Source organism: Heliangelus exortis, chromosome 6 (genome assembly GCF_036169615.1).
Source record: "Heliangelus exortis chromosome 6, bHelExo1.hap1, whole genome shotgun sequence".
NCBI classification, from domain to species: Eukaryota; Metazoa; Chordata; class Aves; order Apodiformes; family Trochilidae; genus Heliangelus; species Heliangelus exortis.
This window is the reverse complement of record NC_092427.1, coordinates 18,704,578-18,722,476: the sequence shown is the minus strand read 5'-3', so window position 1 is coordinate 18,722,476 and position 17,899 is coordinate 18,704,578. Positions and strand designations below refer to the sequence as shown.

Below are 17,899 nucleotides of genomic sequence, written 5' to 3'. Positions count from 1 at the left end.
GTCCCCAGGAGGGGATGCTCTGTGGTCACTGGTATGCAGATGGGTGGGGGCTTGGGGATGCTCCTTATCCCTGGGAGCTCCTGGGGTGTCAGGAAGGGGACACTCAGACACACGTACCCGGAGGTTGACGATGGGCACGGCAGCACGGTCGGCCCTGCGGACAATGCTGTAGAGGTCCTGCAGGCGGGAGGAGAGGAAAGCACGGAAGGTGCCGGCCAGCCCCACCTGCCGGGCTTGCTGGAAGCACTGGAAGTCGGCGCCCCGGATGCCACGCATGCCACCACTCAGCGGGGCGTTCAGGGCCACCAGGTGAAGCTGCCAAGAGGGAACAAGAAGGCTTGAGGGGCACGGCTCTGGCTACCACCCTCACCTCCCCTCGGCCAGGAGATTGCACTCACGGCAGGCTGGAAGTCCTGGTGCACATGGGCAGCCACAGGGGCTGGGTCTGGCCGGCGGTGGATGTAGTAGCTGTTGAGAAGCTCGTGCTGGTGGTGGAGCAGGGGTTGTTCAGGCAGGCGTTGCTGGTTGGCCACCACCTCGTCCCCACGCCAGGGTCGGGCAGTGGGTGGGGGACCGTGGTTGCGGAGGGAGTGCAGGGGTCCATGAGGTTGAGGCCCAGCATAGTGCACACTGGGGGGCTTATCATACACCTCGTTGTCCTGGGGAGGGAGAGAGATACAGGCTGAGGGTTGGTGCTACCTCAGGCAGGGATGGAGATGGTTGGAGATGGGGATGGAGGTGGTTGGGGATGGGGACAGGGATGGGGACGGAGACAGGGACAGAGACGGAGACGGGGACGGAGACGGGGACGGGGATGGAGACAGAGATGGGGACGGAGACGGGGACGGAGACGGAGATGGGGATGGGGACAGCTGGGCATGGGGATGGTTGGAGATGGGGACAGGAGATAAGGATGGGCATGGGCAAAAGGAGACTCACCAGAGCAGAGCTGGGGATCAGGTTATGCTCCTCCAGCTGCAAGGACATGGCACATCAGATCCCAGCAACCCCCTTCTCCTCTTCCTCATGCGAAGGTTGAGGGGAGACACCCGAGCATCCCCAGAAGTTGCCACTAAAATCCCAGGGTGATGCCACTTGCAACTCAACTTGGGGTGTCCTCCCTCCTGCGCCCCCCACTCACCAGAACCCGTCGGAAGCCCCCCCGCAGGCGGACGTAGAGCTCTTGCCGTTCAGTGAGGAAGATGAGGGCACCCTCGGGCATGTCATGCGCGGCGCTCAGCATGGCCTGGTAGGTGGGCAGGGCACGAAGCTGTGGGAACACCCGGCAGGGGTTCAGGGCTCAGCCAGCCAGCCCAAAGGTGACACACACACACCCCCCCTGCCCAAAGCCCCAACTCACCCCTAAGGATGTCCCACTTGTGCCTGGTGGTCCGGGGGGTCCCGGTGGTCCAGGAGGGCCAGGGATGCTGATAGCTGGGTGGAAGAAGGGGGAGATAGAGAGGGCTGCAGCATGGGGCACAGGGGGGGTGCAGTGGTGGGACGGAGGGATGTGGGGGTTTCAGGGAGAGATGTGGGGGACACAGGTACTCACCTGGTCTGTGAGGACCTGGGAAGGAGGGTGGACCGGGGGGCCCAGGAGGCCCGGGGGGTCCCTGTCGCCCCTCATATCCGATACCAGGCGGCCCCTGAGGTCCGGGAGGCCCAGGTGGCCCAACAATACTGTCCCCCTTGGGACCCTAGGCAGGGTGAGAGAGCATCCCTGGAGCAAAGCACCCAGCCGTGTCCCCCCTCCCTCACCCCCCCTGTGCTGTGGGGTACTCACCGGCAGCCCGGGGTAGCCCTGGGGCCCCGGAGGCCCCGGCATCCCGGTGACACTGGGACCGTAGAGCGGTGTGCTGCCCGGCTCACCCTTCTCACCCTTGGGACCTGGGTCCCCCTTGCCACCCTGTGGGATGGCAGGGTTTCAGAGGGTGAGGCCAGGGCCCCCCCTGGTACCCCAAACTGCGCTGGGTGCCATCCCTCTGAGTGAGACACAGGGGGATGGCAAAGGGCTTACCCGCAGGCTGGCACCAAAGTGACTTGGGTCATAGGGGAAGTGGCCTGTGGAGAGGGAGAGGAGGGGAGAGGAGAGCCGTGGTGGGCACAGACCACCCCCTGTCCCCGGGGAGGGGTCACCCACCTGGGGGTCCTGGTGGTCCCACATCACCTTTCTCTCCCTTTTGTCCTGGAAACTGAGGAAAACCTGTGGGAAGCAGCCAAGAGATGCCAGCTCAGCACTGCAGCATCTCAGCCCCAGCTTCAAAGGGAAAGGGGGTCCCTCCCCACTCTGTGAGCATCTCCCCCCCTGAGGGGGCTGCAGAAAGACACCCCCGTACCGGGAAAAGCTGGCAGTGCAGGATGGCTGGAGTCACTGAAGGCCTGCAGGGATGCAAAGGAAGTGGCTGCAGAGCCAGCAGCACCCTTGGAGACCCTCACCTGGGTGAGGGCAGCCTCATGGGGCAGCCCTGGTGGCAATGATGCCACCAGAGTGTCCCCTATCCCCTCTGTCTGGGTGGGAGGTACTGGGGGGACCTAGTTCCCCCCAGCTCCCCCCCACATGGAAGTGACCATGGTGTTACTCACATTGCTGTTGTCGTAGACTATGCTGCCAGGTGGTCCGGGGGGACCTGGGGGACCTGGGGGTCCTGGGGGACCCTGCAGGGGGGGGCAGAACATGTGTCAGGGTCCTGCAAAGCAGGATTGGGGGGGGGGACACAACACAGTGGGGCCATGGGGGGCACTCAGTCCCTGGGAGAGGGAGGCATGCACCATTTGCCAAAGGGATGTGGGTTCCCCAGGAGCCCCTCAGTGTGTGTCTCCCCCTCTGCTGGGTCAGTAGCCCGGGGTGGGGGGCACAGCAGCACTCACCCGCAAGGCCAGCAGGCTGCTGACATCTGCAGGGTCACCCTTCTCACCCTTCAGTCCGTTCATGCCGGGACGTCCCTGCGGGACAGTGGTGCAGATGAGCCTCATCCCCATCTCCCCACCAGCTCCAGGGTGACAGCCCAGCATCACCTCTGGCACCACCCCCCACCCCTCAGCACCACAGGGACATGATGGGGTTTGGGGTGCAAAAGGGGTGGGGGGGATGCAGCAGAGGAGGTGATGGTTGAAGGGACAAACAAACCGGGAGCGGGTCTTACGGGTCTGCCCGGAAAGCCGATCTCTCCCTTCATCCCTGCTCGTCCTTGGGGACCCTGGAAGAGAGAGAAGATGAGGAAGGGGACACCCCTACTCTGCCTCTGCCTGGATCACCCCTGTCTCTTTCCACGGGATACGATGGTGACAGTGACTTACCGAGGGTCCCGTCGGTCCCCGCAGCCCCGGCTCCCCCTGCAGACAAGAGAAGGAAAAGCCATCACCACCAGGACCACCCACCCAGTGCCCCTTCCACAGGGACACGCCCTCCGTTGCCACAGCACACCCACCTTTTCTCCTTTCACCATCGCAGTGACCACAGTCCCATCGGGGCTGATAATGACACCAGGCTCCCCCTTCTCCCCCTGGAAGAGAGGAGGAGGCACAAGGGAAGATGGAGGGACCAGGCTCCCTCCCACCATGGGGCTGGCACCCCCTACCAGGGCACAGGCAGGGCGAAGGACCGGGAGTGTGAGCACCCCGTGCAGCAGAGGTAGCCCAGAGGATTTACCTTCAACCCTGGGGCCCCCTGGGGACCTGATGATCCCCGGTCTCCTTTTGGTCCCACTGGGCCCTGCAGGGAAAAGCAGAGCCAGTGAAATAGGTATCACAGAATGGGCTGGAAGGGACCTTTAAGCACATCTAGTTCCCCCCTCTACCCAGGACAGAGTCTCCTTCCACTAGACCAGGTTTCTCCAAGCCCATCCAACCTGGCCTTCAATACTTCAGGGGAGGGGGCCCCAAACCACCAGACCCTACAGGTGTCAGCCCTGACCCATCAACCCTCCCAAACCCACCCTTCATCACCACCACCATGGCACTGCTGTAACAAAGTATGGCAGAATGGCAAGATGTTCCATCAAAGAGTACCCAGAGCTTTCACCAGGGCCTGCCCTGTGGTCCCCAGCCCTGCCACCGACTTACCGGGAAGCCAGCGTGACCTGGTCTGCCCTGTGGAGAGAAACAGAGATGCTTCTAAGAGCAAACTCCCTCTTTCCAAGAAACCAAGTGCCCTCACAGTACAGACAAGGGTTGGGCATGGATGGCATAGGGGCACCTACCTCTGGACCAGGCAAAGCCACCAAAGACTTCTAGAAAAAAAGATAAAACAGGATTTTTACCCCCATCTTTGCTCTGTGGAAGTCAGAACTCCAGCAGACATCTGCCTCAATCCCCCTTCACAGACCCCTTCCCTGCCCCTGAATTTTAGCTCCCCCAGCTGCACTGGAGCCAGGAAACAATCACTCACATCTTCACTGGAGACAGCAATGACCTGCCCAGGGGGACCTGGTGGACCAGGGGGGCCTGGCAGCCCCACTCCATCTTGACCTCGCTCACCCTGGAAGACAAAAGCCATCAGCCTCAGGGCCACCACTGGCTGCTCCTCATCCCCAGCCTGGTGGCACCTACCTTCTCACCAGGGCTGCCTCTGTCACCTTTGGGTCCCTGGAAGGAGAAGCAGGCAGGGGTGAGCATCCCACTTGGCATCACTCATGGCCAGACCCTGGCTCTCAAACAAACCTTTCCTGCAGGGTCCCCCAGCCACCCCCTCCCAGGCCACCCAGTGTGGGCACTCCAGCATGCAGTGACTTCGGTGCCAGAGTGAGGGAACAGCCATGGCACCCGGGGAGTGTTGGATTTTGGCTGCTGAGTATGGAACTACTGCAAGTGGCCTTGGAGCACCCAGGAGTGCCCCGTGTGGAGTAAGGGAGGGAATTTGGGTAAGGGGGGCTTGATGCTCCTACCTGTGGTCCAGGGAAGCCCTCCAGGCCAGGGCGGCCATCCACACCAGGAACACCAGCATCCCCCTGCCAGGACAGGTGGGAAAGGGTGAGATGCAGGAGGGAGCATCCCCCCAACAGCCCCACACTGGAGAGTTCAGGGGTCCTGCTCAGTGCCCTGCAAACCTCAGAGGTTGGCACCCAGCCCATCCCAATCTCCCAGAGCTCCTACCTTTGGTCCTAGCATGCCAGGTTGCCCAGGGATGCCAACCTCCCCCTGCAAGGAAAGAACTGTCAGAGCAGGAGCATCTCTGCAGGCTGCCCAGGAGCACCCTCCATAGATGGAACCAGCAAAAGGAGGGGAAGAGGTTGAATGGGCTCCTCACCTTCATTCCTGGCAGTCCTGGCACCCCCTGCAAGCAACAAGAAGGTAGCTATAAGAGTGGGGTGATAGCAGGGCACACAATGGCAAGGAATGCCCAGGGGAGCCCAGGATGGAAGGGAGGGAAGGGCAGGAGCAGAGCTACCTGTGGTCCTTCAGGTCCACGTGGTCCAGGGGAGCTGGCAGAGAAGGGCAGCCCTGAGCCCTCCATGTCACCCTGGGAAGTGGGGGAAGAAGGGGCTGAGCCATGTTTGTCCTCACTCCAGCCCATCCCACCCTCCAGCCTCTGTCGATGAGGTGAGAGCACTTACAAATCCAGCCTCGTAGCCCGGCCCTGGTGGTCCTGGGGGGCCGGGAGGGCCTGGTGGCCCTCGGGGTCCCATGGGTCCTGGAAGACCAGCTAACCCTGTTTCTCCTGGCGGTCCTGTTGGTCCCATTTCTCCTTTGCTGCCCTGCAAAGGGGACAAGAAAAAAAAGAAAAAAAAATTAAAAGAAAAGAAAAAGAAAAAAAAAGGGGTGGGGTGGGGTGTGAGGTGGCAATGGGACCTGGTCCCTGCCTGAAGCCTGAAAGTGGGAAGCAGCTCATCCCCTCTGGCACACATGCTCCCCTGTCTCTGGGGCAGAGGGGCTTTGCAGGAAGGGGCACTGCCCAGCTCAGGCATCCTCTGTCCTAGCTGTCCTTGGACAGCCCCGACTCCCCATGCAATATCCACAGTTGCCACCAGAGGCTCATCTAGAACCATAAACGTGATTATTTTTCGCTGGTTTTGCATGTTCCACACTCCCTGAGCTGTGGCACTGCTCTGCTCTGCTCTGGAAAGAACCCAAATACCAGCATCTCCCTCCCAGCTCCAGGACTAGGACATGGGCAACCCCACTCGTGGCACTGCCTCCAAGCTACCATTCATATGGGACTCCCACCCTCCACCCCAAAAAACCCACCACAGGCACAGTACCTTGGGTCCTGGTGCACCAGGGAGGCCAAGGTCTCCCACATCACCCTGGGAAGGAGAAGAAGGTGTGAAGAAGCTGCCTTGCTCCAGGAGCAGACTGATGCGCTCCAGCCCAGGGATGGAGGGAGCTGAGACCTCCCAGAGATGTGTCAGGGGACCAAGGGGCAGCTGCAGCCAACCATGGGGGTGCCAGCTGCCCCATGGGGGACCTGTGACATACTCCCAAATGACCAGGGACACTCACCCGCTCTCCTTTGGGTCCCGGCTGCCCCACTGCCCCATCTCTTCCAGGAGGACCCTGAGGACCATGCAAGAGACCCTGGAGCTGACTCCAGCACAGGGAAAACCCGAGGGGCTGATGGGCACTGAGCCCACCACCACCACTGGGAGCTGTTACAGCCCCAGCACCTGTGGTGGCCCTGGGATGGGTCCCCATGTCACCCCATACACCTACCACTGGCCCTGGGGGCCCATGGGGCCCGTCCTTGCCCGGCGGCCCTGGTGGTCCCAGAAGGTCTGTGTGGTTCATCCCAAAGCGTCCTGGTTCCCCTGGCAAACCAGGAACGCCAGGTGGCCCTGGAGGACCAGGTGGTCCCCGTGGACCCTAGAAGAGTAGGAGGGGATGACAGCTGAGCATGTCCCCTGGTTCCCTGCTGGTGAGGGGGGATCTGCACTCACCCGCAGGCTGTCAGAGTCTCCACCAAAGCCAGAGCCCTCCATGTCAATGAAGGTCTAGGGGAGAAGCACGAGTGCAATGTCAGGGACACATGGACAGGGTTGGGATGCCCAGTGGCACAGGAATATTCCCCAGGAGCTGGCAGCAGCATCCTGATCCTCCCCGCCCCCCTCCCTCCCAAGAAGCCCTGTATCCCACGGGGCACCCACCAACTTGTCATGCTTGGATGAGGGTCCTGGTGGTCCAGGGGGACCAGGTGGTCCAGGGGGTCCTCTTGGCCCCACACCTGGCTCACCCTGGAACAGAGGAGAGAGAGTGGGTTGGGAGAGCAGCCCAGCTGACAGCAGGAGGAAGAGGGGGGCAGCAGCGTGTGCCCCTGGCACTGGCACTCACCTTCTCCCCCTTTTGCCCAGGCTCTCCTGGTGTCCCAGGGAATCCCTGGGGCCCCATATCGCCCTGCAAAGGAGGGTGGGGGATCAGCAGGTGGCAAGACAAGGGGGCAGCAGGCACCCATCACCCCACCACCCCACCTCACCCCACTTACAGGTTTGCCATCCTCACCGGGATCGCCCTGGGGGTGGCAGAAAGGTAAAGGTCAGCATGTGGGCAGGGGTGGGGGAGAGGGGATCCCTAAGGACTGGGAAGCTTGACTCACAGGCTCTCCATCCCTGCCGGGGTCTCCATCTTTCCCTGGTGGCCCCGGGGGCCCAGTGACCTGCTCCACCACCGAGCCATCAGCGTGCCGCAAGAGGGTCCCTGGGAGGCCGGGGTCACCTGGCTCCCCTTTCTGGCCTTTGGAGCCAGGGTAGCCAAAGCCAGCACTGCCCTGGGGGGGGAAGCAGGGATGAGTAGTATGCCCACAGGGGCTGCAGCCCAGGTGGCTTTGTCCCAGCTCCTCTGGTGATGCTCACCTTAACACCCAGTTCTCCTTTCTCCCCCTGTGGGACAGAAACAAAGAGGAGCGGGTGTCAAATGTGGACACATTGGTGGCACCTTTGAGCCCCTGGGATTCCCACACTCACCCACCTTTTCACCCTTGACACTGCCTGTCCCCGTGATGCTGCCTGTCCCTGAGTCCCCTTTCAGGCCAGGCTCACCCTTCTCCCCCTTTTCGCCTTTGGGGCCAGTGCCTGCAGGAAGGGAAAAGGGACATTGTTGTGCTCAGGGACATCCAGCCTTCCCAGTGTGTCCTAGGGCAGGCCAGCATGGTGAGGAAGGGGATACTGGAATTACCTCCCATGGAGACCTGCAGTGTCCCCTCTGCTCCAGTCCTCTCAGCTTGCTGTGGAGAACCTCCACTGCTCTTTGGGCCTCCCCCTGCTGCCACAGGGGGAGAGGTGACCGGGACAGCATCCACCAGCCCAGGGACACCCTGTGCCAACAATGAGGAGACACCCTGGCACCATTCACTTCCTGGTGCCTTCTCAAAAGGGACAGGCACCGGGATCCCACTGAGCATCTTGGGACCTCAGCCAGGGGTTGAGGGGCACCCAGCCCACCTCATCCCTAAAATCTTGGTGTCCTACAACACCCCATGAATGCCAACTCACCACGCCTTTCCCTGGGGGTACATGGACCCCTTCAGCCCCACTGCCGAAGTCTCCCGAGACCTGTATTTGCCGGGGAGAAGGGGCAAGGGGTGAGCTGGGGGTAGGGGACAGCAGCCCCTATAGCCCCCTGCCTCAGCCAGGCCACCAGCACTCACCTCTGGGTCATCCTCCTCCTCCTCACACTGACGCTCAGCTGCCCGTGGGTCCCCTCGCAGCTTCAAATCAGCAATCACCCCCTGGAAGGAAACCACAGGCTGCCACGGATGGACAGTGCCACGGGTGGACACATGTCATGGATGGACATGTGCCACAGGCAGACATGAGTCAAGGGTGGATGTGTGCCAAGGATAGAACTGTACCACATATAGAATTATAGAATTGCTAAGGTTGGAAAAGACATTAAGATCATCAGGTCCAACCTGCAGCCTAACAGCACCATGCCAACTAAACTATGCCCTGAAGTGCCACATCCACACATTTTTTGAACACCTTCAGGAATGGTGACTCGACCATTGTCCTGGGGAGCCTGTTCCAATGTCTGATCATCTAATATCCAATCTAAGATTGATATTATGACATGACCTGCCACACACCCAGTGTTCCTGAGTGCCCCATGTCCATCAGGCTCATTTCCCTGGCATGGAGACTGGTTTCCATCCAAGCACCCCTGTCAGCACAGAGGTACCAACCTTGCCACTGCCAGCGTGGCTCAGTGAGACACAGGAAAAGCCCTGTGTTGGCTCCAGCACTGGCAGGACTGGAAAGAGGTGGTGGCTGCGATCAGCCCATCCAGACAGCAACATTTTGGCCATGCTCTTCATTCCCAGTCCCCAGAATGCTCCCCAGCCACAGATGGCCTCTCGTCCCCAAGGCTGGCCACAGTTCACTGCTGTAGCTCCAGCTTTGTATTCCTTAGGCTAGTCTGCACTTCCTTACCACTGATTTGGGTTTTGCAAGCACTATGCACATCCAATCCACTTCTTTATCCAAGAAACTGGCCCAAAATCCTTCTTAAGGATGCCTTCTCCAGACAAAGCCCCCTAGCAGCTACCTGCACTTCCCAGGAAAGCAGCATTCCTGTATTGTCCAGGGACGTTGTGTCCAGGGCTAACAGGATCCCATGGCAAGTGGAGTCACCTGGAGCATTTCAGAGCCCAGTCCAGGTCCTTTCTGCTGTGATGGGACATGGGACAGGATGCTGCAGGGATTGGATGCTGAGCATCCCTCTGATCCTGGCAGGGAGGTGCTGGGGACCACGCTGGGGAGTGAGCTTGGAGAGAGCAGATACCTCCCACTGTGAGTCTATTCTCCTGGTGAGACACCTAAAATAATATTTGGGCTTGCTTGAAAGCACAGCGCCCCACACTCAGGAAAGGGAGCTGCACTCCAGAAACACAAGGGGTTTAAGAAAACAAGAATCAAGGGCACTAGCAGTTCAGCCAGCCTGGCTAGGACATTATAATTTGAATATATGATAATTATATATTATACCGAATAAATAGGGTATACTATAAATACATAGTATTTATGAGACTATAAATATAATATACTATAAAAATATTGTGTTTATATATAATATATATTTTATATATATATATAAATCTTTCCCCTATGCAAATGCCTCCCAGGTGGCTTGTGACCTCCATCACCTGCTCGTTCTGGTGGCCATCCAGAGACATCTTCCTCCCCACTGAGCACCAGCAGCAAGCCCAGGCTTTAATAAGTGCAACATTCCAGCCCAGCCTTCCTGGCCCTGGGACCTTCCTGCCTCTGAGGCTTGCCAGAGGCATGAGAAACAATCCAGTTCCAGCCCTGACCTAAGGCATCCCCACAAGGGATGTTTTTAAGGGCCCTTTTGACCAGTACCATGGGTCTTGCCATGCATCCAGCAGCAACCCAACCCTCCTGCCTACCCCCCAGCTGAGACCCCATTCACAGTAATTCCCTTGGGACCTGCTCTTCCAGGGGCTTCTGTTCGACCTGCAGGTTTTGACCCTCCAGCTTTCATGCCATTGACACAAAAAAATCTGGGAGAAGCCCAGATGCCAGCTGAGACCCCACCACCAGCCCTCCAGCTGCCAGCAAACAGCTCATCTTGCGGCTTGACCCAGGGCCAGGTTTTAATCGGCTCGATGCCCCCGTTAGTTCCACAGAAAGCCAGCCAGGGCTGCTCAGTGGTGGGAACACCACGAGGAAGTCAGATGCCAAGGAGACGTCCAAGCCCACGCCCCTCACTCCTCTCTCATCCAGCCTCTTTCTCTCCATGGCCATCTATTCCCTCTGGGAAAACCGGGGGCGGGTGGTGGGATCAGGTGGTTGGCAAGCTGAGGAACATCACCTGCTAGAAAGGCAGAAAATGCTTCCCTCTGCTCTGGGCTGCTGCTTTGCCCTCCAAATGGTGCCTCCAAATGGTGCCAAAGCCTTTCCAGTTGGAGAGAGGTGTTGCTCCACATCCATGACTTGGTGCTCCCAGAAATTCAAGAGCAAAAAATGGCTCTTCAAGAGCAAAAAGTTGCTCTTGAGACCTCAACAGGCCAGCCCAAATCCCAGTGCAAACCAGTCCCTAGCCCATCAATCATTAATCCCTTCCTAGGGGAGCTTTCCCTGCCTGAAGCCATTCAACTGGGACTGCAGTACTGCTGCTCATTAGGCAAGATGAAGTTTAAGCTCAGAAAAGTGCTTTGCAAAGCTCCCTGGGAACAGCATCGCTCCCCTCAGCAGAGCCTCTGTTGCTGGGCAAACCACACTCAAGCCAGGAGAAAACTGATGGTGCAATCCTCAGCTTTCTTCTCCTCAAGCACAGCATTTCCATGTCAGCTGCACATTTTCCTCACACGTTCCATAATCCTTATCTAGAACATGTCACACTCAAATCAAGGGCTGAGCTATCACCTTCTCTCCTTGCTCTCCAAAGTCTTCCTGCAGATACTGCCCAGCTTCAGCCAACAAAGATATGCTCCACCCTAAGCATTTTTTCCAGCTACAAGAGATATTTTCCAGGCAAACCAGCTCCTCTACCAATGGAGTTGTGTATTTTTAACAATGGGAAGATTGGAAGCGGCTCTGAGAGTTTGCTGGAAAAGGTACAGGAAACAGTGACTGCTGTTGCACAACCCCATCTGCTCCTGTCAGCCCACTTTGAGAACTTTGCTTTAGTGAGAACTTGGCACAAGTTGCCCAGAGAAGTTGTGACTGCCCCATCCCAGCAAGTGTTCAGGACCAGGTTGGATGGGGTTTGGAACAACCTGGTCTAGTGGGAGATGTCCCTGCCTGTGGCAGGGGCATTGAAACTTGATCTTTACGGTACCTTCTAAAGCAAACTGTTCTATGAATCTATGATTCTAAAATAATAACATTGGTAGCATCTCAAGCCACCTTTTCCCCTTCCTCATGTGTCTCCTTCTGCAGGGACACACACAGAGCATGCCCACTGGTTTGCCTTCTCAGCAAAGAGGTTGGTTCAACAAGCACAGGCTGGTGTCACATCCCTCCAAGCCTCACTCAGGCTTCCTGAGGATACTCCTGGGGGAAACCTGAGGCCTTACCTGGTATTTATCTGGGTCAGCCCCTCCAGCCTGAGCAACAAAGAGCCCAGAGCCCTCTTGCAGCTCCATCTCGTCTGGGGAGCGCTCGAATCTGACTCGCTCGTGCTCCTCACAGTCCAGGTAGAGCACGACTTCATCCTCCTCCACGCTGATGGCAAAGCGTGTCCACTGGTTGAGCAAGGTGGGCACGGTGAAGGTGGCTGCTGCGTATGAGCTCGGGGATCCTGGCTCTGTGTAGTAGAAGATGATCCTCTGCTTGCCCGCCCGCAGCTCCGAGAGCTTGACACCCACATAGATGATGCTCTGAGAGGAGTCCGTGACAGCAAAGAGCACTCCGGCCCGGGGGGTGGTGGGCTGGATGTGGAACAGAAGGGAAAAGTCCCGGTAGAAAGGGCTTGGCAGGTGGTACCGGGCCACCTGGCCTGTGTTGGCATTGGGGCCGAAGACATATCCAGGGTTGTTGTCAGGGCCATAAATCTTGAGGATCTCCTCTGGCGGGGGGTCTCCAATCAGCTCCAGCAGGCTGACCTCAGTGCTCAGGTTCTCTGCAAGACGAAGAGAAAGGGGAGGGTCAAAACTGGCCCGCTGAAGATGGTTCCTCTCAGCAAAGCACCCTGGGGACACACCACAGGCCATGCCTCCCTGAATGCTGCTCTTCAGTAGCTCCCTCTGCTCAACATCCTCAGTGCTCTAGATTTTCCTTCAGGCTGAGGGCTGGCCAAGGCAGCAGTACTCCTTGAGCTGTTCCCAGATGTGCTTTCCAAAATGCAAACCATTCCCTGCTCCTGGACCTCCAACAGCAGCTGGGACATCCTTAAGATGGGATAAACCCAAAAGGTTTTTACCCACGGCAGCAACATGCCCATGCAGGCAGTGGGGGATGCTGCTGGAGCACCAGGATGCTCAACAACTACAGAGCCGTGGGGAAGTGTGTTCCATCTGTACCCTGTGCTCTGGGGTCACGGTGACCCCTCATGTCATCCTGGGACAAGCTCACAGGGTCACCCCAGCTGGGACTAAATCAGAACCATCCCCTCGCAACACCCTGGGAACAGGACTTGAGCTGATGCACCCCATCAGCTTCCCAGATGATCTCAATTTAGAGCTCATCCCTTTTCCTCACTCCTTTGTCTCCAGGCACAGGGGGAAGTTCTGCTGGGACGGTCTCTCCTACCCAACGCAGCTGAACATCTGGCCGAGGCGAGCTGGCTCTCTGTAAGCCAGCTCCTGTTGTTTTGGCAGCAGGCACATCCTCATCGCCCACACACCGGGCGCTGGATTCCTCCTCTCCTATGTCAACTGCTCGGGGCTGGTGCCAACTCGACGGGTGCTTTTTAACCCTATGATTCCTGGGAGTGAGGAAACCCAACCACCCAGTTCCAAAACAGCGGAGGGCTTCACACTAAGAGCAGATGCTCACTGCTGATTTTGGCCCCATCCTAAGCTCAGCAGAAGCTGAGATAATCCAATGTCCCCATTTCCATCCCTGAGCTGAGCATCCATTTCAGCTGAGCAATGGTGGGAGGAATCAGAGGTGAGCCAGCCTGGGATCTCCATCCTGCTCTAAAGCCAGGCATTGTCCTTCAGAGCTCTTTAAAAATTAAAATAAATAAAGAGGAAAAAAGAAAAAAAGGAAAAAAAAAAAAAAAGTCAGCCCAGCCTGGAAGGAAAACACGTCTCTTCAAATAGTGGGAGGACATGAAAACCAGGGCGATGCTTCCAAAGTCCGGGGGTACTTGTGTGTGTGGAACACCCCCATCCTCCCCCCACTGCTGAACCCCACTGGCAGCCCCATAACAGGACCCAGGCAGAGGAGATGTCAGACATGCCACCCATTAGAGTTTGGGGCAAGTTTTCTCTCTGCCAACCCCCCGACCCATTGCTTCCCTCCTGAGCCTGCTGCTCTGAACCAACTCCGTGCCACCCTGCTCCCCGTCTCTCCCAAGCTTGGCACCCCAAAACTGAGGACCCAGCTGGGAGGGAACCTCCAACCCACTCTTGCACTAGCCCTAACCCTGTCATCTGCCCTGCACTGGGACTGGGCAGATGGGGCATCTCCATCCAACTCAGAGGGCAAGGACTCAGGGCAGCCCCTCTGCCTCTCCAGCTGCAGGAACTGCTGAATCCTGGAGTCCATCACCTTTTCACATCTAGGTGTGTGCAGCCCTACATGAAACATGAGGGGATGAGTGAGCAGGGCTCCCTCAGACCTTCAGCAAGGTCCAGCCTGGGACCCACCCTTAGAATAACAGAAGCATTCAGGTTGGAAAAGACCTCTGAGATCATCAAGTCCAACCAGCAACCCAACACCACCATGCCAACTAAACCATGTCCTGAAGTGCCACATCTCCATGTCTTTTGAACACCTTCAGGGATGATGACTCCACTACTTCCCCGGGCAGCCTGTGCCAGAGCCTGACAACTCTCTCAGTTGAAAATATTGTTCCTTTGAGACACCCCATGCTCAGGCAACCCACGAGCTCACTCCAAGATGCCCCATCCCCCACCATGCCAGCCACCCTGCAGCACATGGCCATGGCCAAGCTGACTGTGAACACCAGGATGCAGGGATGGAGCTTATCTCAGGCTGGAGGCAGACATATCTGCAGCAGCTTTAAGGGAAGAGGAAACCAGAGCTTCCTCCTGGGGGGCTGCATGGATGTAAAAAACAGTGATGTAGTTTCTGCAGCCAGACATGGCATTGTCTGCCCTCAGGGGCCTGGGGGGACAGAGGACAACATGAAAGAGGCTTTTGTCAGCAATGCAGTTTTCAACCACACTCCCCTTTGCAGTTCAGCAGGCTCTGGGATCATCCCTCCTCTCCAAACATGCCGCTCACCCCTGAATCTGGGGTGGGAGCTGGATGCCAGCTCTTCCCAAAACAGATGGAGACACATCTTTCCCCTATGCAACCCACAAGGCAAAGCAGAGACCAGGGCTGAAAAGCCAGATGGGGCCTGAGAAGCAGGGGAGGGTAAGGGGAGACCCCCTCAAATAGCTGATCCCCTGACAAATGCCAAGAGCCCTGCTCAACCCCAAACTCTTAGGCCATACCTGATTATTCCAAAGGGCACTCAGAGCCCTGGCACTGCACCCTCTCCTCCCTGCTGCAAACTGGCAGCACCCACCATGGAACACAGAGAGCCAGAGATGGCTGACAGGATGGGCGCTGGCACAAGATGGATGACGGGATGGCAACTCAGACATTTGCTCCTGCTGCCATCGGAAAGGCCCCAGGGATGCTCTAAGCCACCTTCCTGCTCTGCCATGACATTCCTGGCTGGCATGAGCCAGAAAGGTCATCATCCTGGCTGGGATGCAGGGGACTGCCTCGGCACACAGAAACATCTCAAGGCACTCCATGGGGTGCACACACCATGACCCTGGTGTCCCATCCCCTGCCCCAGGGTCAACGGGCAAACAGAGCTGCTTTGATGCTGAGGGGACCCTGTGTGCAAGCCTTGTCTGTCTGTCTGTTCATCCCATTCCAGTGGGAACACAGTCCCATTCAGGGGGCTCAGAGCTGGGGGGAGCAGCAAGCTCCCGCTCCTGCTTTCATCCCAAACTCTGTTCTTGCTCTGATGCCCTGACATGCATTTTCTCCAGCTCTCCTCCCACTGCTGCTGAAGAGACAAGTGTCAGCCCCCAGCAGACATGCTGAAGTGTCACAGCCACCTAACAACAAAGCCAGAGGTGGAGTCACCTCTCCTGCCTGCAAAGCAAGGGGGTGGTCAAACATTACCCATCAAGCAAATCATTAACCCTAAGGCAAAGGGCTGCTCCAGGAGAGAGGAGAGTGCAGGCAGGGCTGCAGGTCACCTTGAAGCCTCTTCACCACCATGGCCCCGGATGCTGCTGTGGTTGGGTGGTCCTGGTCCTTCTCTCATCCCCACGGGGAGCTGCCAGCAATGCAGGTGCCCTGCTCCCATGATGCACACCCCAATGTTCACTGTGGCACCTGCAAATCACCCTGAATGCCAGCACCACATGCTTGAGGAGCAGCTCTTGTCCTGGCCACTGGGACATTGTCTTTTAACCTGGCCACTGTGTTTCAGCAGGGGTGAAACAGCCCAAGGAGAGGATGCTGGTGCTCAGCCTTGAGGAGGGAGCAAAAAACCCACTGGTGGTCCCTGTTTGAACAAGCCAAGCTGGATGGGAAGAGATTTTGGACCCAGCAGCATCCCATGGGGACAAAGCACCAGCATCCTCCAGTGCCCAAAAACCTGAGGGAGTTTGGGGAGAGGAGACACACACAAACACGTGGACATTGCCCCAGTCACATTACCTGCAGAAGCATTAATAAAGACACAAGAAAACCCTTCATCCTCCTTGGGGAGAGCATCACAAGGCAGAGGCAGGCGCCCGCCGGCCAAGTGCATCCAACAGAGGTCTCGGACAGCCTCACAGAAGCCCTGGCACGGGGGGGGAGTTATGGGGACAGAGGCACTACACCCGGGGAGCAGCAGCAAGCAGAGGAACCACTCCACGTAGCGATGGCACCGCGATGCAAGCAGCCCCTCCCACTCATGCAAAGCCGCCCGAATTTCCCCCTCACTGTCGTGGCGGAGGTAATTGGGGAATCTGAAATGGTCGGTGCCCAGCAGGCTGCAGAAGGGCAGGTGGGTCGGGATGGGCAGGCACTGGCCAGCCGGTGGCATCAGTCCAGGAAAGAAGGGTGCAAGCCCCGCGCTGCTGCTACCGTAGAGTCGCGTAGTGGCGGTTAGTAAATCAAACTCCAGAGGACCAGAGTTACGGGCAAGAGGAGGATCCACACCGTTAGCCACCCTCCTGTTAGGCAAAGGAGGGCTTGGGGTCCTGTTTGTGCCGGTCAGGGCCAGGCCCCGGTGGCGGGTGCTGTGCCACAGGTTCGGTGGGGTGGGCGATGCTCCAGGGTGGTGTCGGGGAGGTTGTGCCGTGGGATCCCCAAGTGGCACCGCCTGCTTGTGGGTGTTGTCACCTGGTGAGAAAGGAAAAGGGGCACTACCTGGCCGGGGACCTGCCGGTCTCTGCAAGGACATCTGTGTCCCCATTGCTGTGGTGGTCCCTGTCCCCAGAAGCTGCAGGTCCTCAGTGGTCTCCTTCCCTAGGAGCTGCGGGTCCTCAGTTGTCACCATCCCCAGGAGCTGGGGGTCTTCAGTGGTTGGTGTCCCCAGGAGCTGCAGGTCCTCAGTGGTCATCATCCCCAGGAGCTGGGGGTCTTCAGTGGTCCATGTCCCCGGGAGCTGCAGATCCTCCGTGGTAACCACCCCCAGGAGCTGGGGGTCCTTGATGGTCCCTGAGCCCAGGAGCTGGGGTTCCTCAGTGGTCCCTGACCCCAACAGCTGGGAGTCCTCGGGGGTCCCTGACCCTGGGAGCTCTAAGTTCTTGGTGATCCCTGTCCCCAGGAGCTGTGTGTCTTTGGTGGAGCTGCTGTTGGAATCCTGGCCAGGGGCAGGTGACGTGCTGCGGGGAGGAGAGATGCTTGGCTGTGCCATGCTCTTCACCAGCCCAGTGGCATCGCTGTCCCACTGGATGGTATTTTCAGCCACCGTGCCCTCACCCGCCGGTGCTGCTGTGCCAGGATCCGTCTCCTGGAGCTGTGGGGTGGTGGCATCCCCCACCACCTCAACACCCCATGCTCCTGGGGATGGGCTGGGAGCGGCTGCCGTCCCCTCACTCAGTGCTGCTGGGATTCCCGTACTCTTCTCACTGCCCCAAATCCAATCCAGGAGCTGCGGTTCAGAGGAGGAGAAGCAAGAAGCCAGGAGGAGCAGAAACTCCAAGCGAGGTGGAGCCATTAAGAAGGGGAAAACAAGCCCTGCCGCTTTGGAGACTGAAACGGAGAGGCCGGAGGAAGGAAAAGAGGGAAGAGGCAGGAGTTTTGCCCCGGCCAGGCTCCCGGAGGACTCACATTGCTCTCTCCTCCCCAACACGACCCTTCGAACCAGAGCGGAG

At 58.3% G+C, this 17,899-nt stretch overlaps 1 protein-coding gene across 4 annotated transcripts in view; it reads right to left on the bottom strand.

Moving 5' to 3' along the window:
• Nucleotides 1-17,899, bottom strand: part of COL18A1 (collagen type XVIII alpha 1 chain) — a 42,953-nt gene that overhangs the window by 1,724 nt on the left and 23,330 nt on the right. The window contains exons 1-40 of one of the 4 annotated variants that reach the window (XM_071746957.1): nt 16,251-17,897; nt 11,966-12,510; nt 8,576-8,656; nt 8,421-8,480; nt 8,104-8,242; nt 7,897-8,000; nt 7,782-7,808; nt 7,526-7,696; nt 7,415-7,441; nt 7,264-7,326; nt 7,080-7,166; nt 6,873-6,926; nt 6,649-6,798; nt 6,439-6,492; nt 6,198-6,242; nt 5,553-5,693; nt 5,387-5,458; nt 5,246-5,272; nt 5,092-5,136; nt 4,884-4,946; nt 4,549-4,584; nt 4,388-4,477; nt 4,200-4,229; nt 4,063-4,089; nt 3,650-3,712; nt 3,429-3,503; nt 3,298-3,333; nt 3,144-3,197; nt 2,869-2,943; nt 2,584-2,655; nt 2,337-2,379; nt 2,141-2,203; nt 2,018-2,061; nt 1,784-1,906; nt 1,553-1,697; nt 1,361-1,434; nt 1,142-1,270; nt 940-975; nt 399-659; nt 118-315 (exon numbers count right to left, since the gene is read on the bottom strand). In XM_071746957.1, the coding sequence (XP_071603058.1) occupies nt 118-315; nt 399-659; nt 940-975; nt 1,142-1,270; nt 1,361-1,434; nt 1,553-1,697; nt 1,784-1,906; nt 2,018-2,061; nt 2,141-2,203; nt 2,337-2,379; nt 2,584-2,655; nt 2,869-2,943; nt 3,144-3,197; nt 3,298-3,333; nt 3,429-3,503; nt 3,650-3,712; nt 4,063-4,089; nt 4,200-4,229; nt 4,388-4,477; nt 4,549-4,584; nt 4,884-4,946; nt 5,092-5,136; nt 5,246-5,272; nt 5,387-5,458; nt 5,553-5,693; nt 6,198-6,242; nt 6,439-6,492; nt 6,649-6,798; nt 6,873-6,926; nt 7,080-7,166; nt 7,264-7,326; nt 7,415-7,441; nt 7,526-7,696; nt 7,782-7,808; nt 7,897-8,000; nt 8,104-8,242; nt 8,421-8,480; nt 8,576-8,656; nt 11,966-12,510; nt 16,251-17,742 (5,121 nt within the window). In that variant the 5' untranslated portion in view covers nt 17,743-17,897. Of the gene's footprint in view, nt 1-117; nt 316-398; nt 660-939; nt 976-1,141; nt 1,271-1,360; nt 1,435-1,552; nt 1,698-1,783; nt 1,907-2,017; nt 2,062-2,140; nt 2,204-2,336; nt 2,380-2,583; nt 2,656-2,868; nt 2,944-3,143; nt 3,198-3,297; nt 3,334-3,428; nt 3,504-3,649; nt 3,713-4,062; nt 4,090-4,199; nt 4,230-4,387; nt 4,478-4,548; nt 4,585-4,883; nt 4,947-5,091; nt 5,137-5,245; nt 5,273-5,386; nt 5,459-5,552; nt 5,694-6,197; nt 6,243-6,438; nt 6,493-6,648; nt 6,799-6,872; nt 6,927-7,079; nt 7,167-7,263; nt 7,327-7,414; nt 7,442-7,525; nt 7,697-7,781; nt 7,809-7,896; nt 8,001-8,103; nt 8,243-8,420; nt 8,481-8,575; nt 8,657-11,965; nt 12,511-16,250; nt 17,898-17,899 lie in introns of those variants that run through there. The other 3 variants (XM_071746958.1, XM_071746960.1, XM_071746959.1) reach the window with 3 other exon arrangements.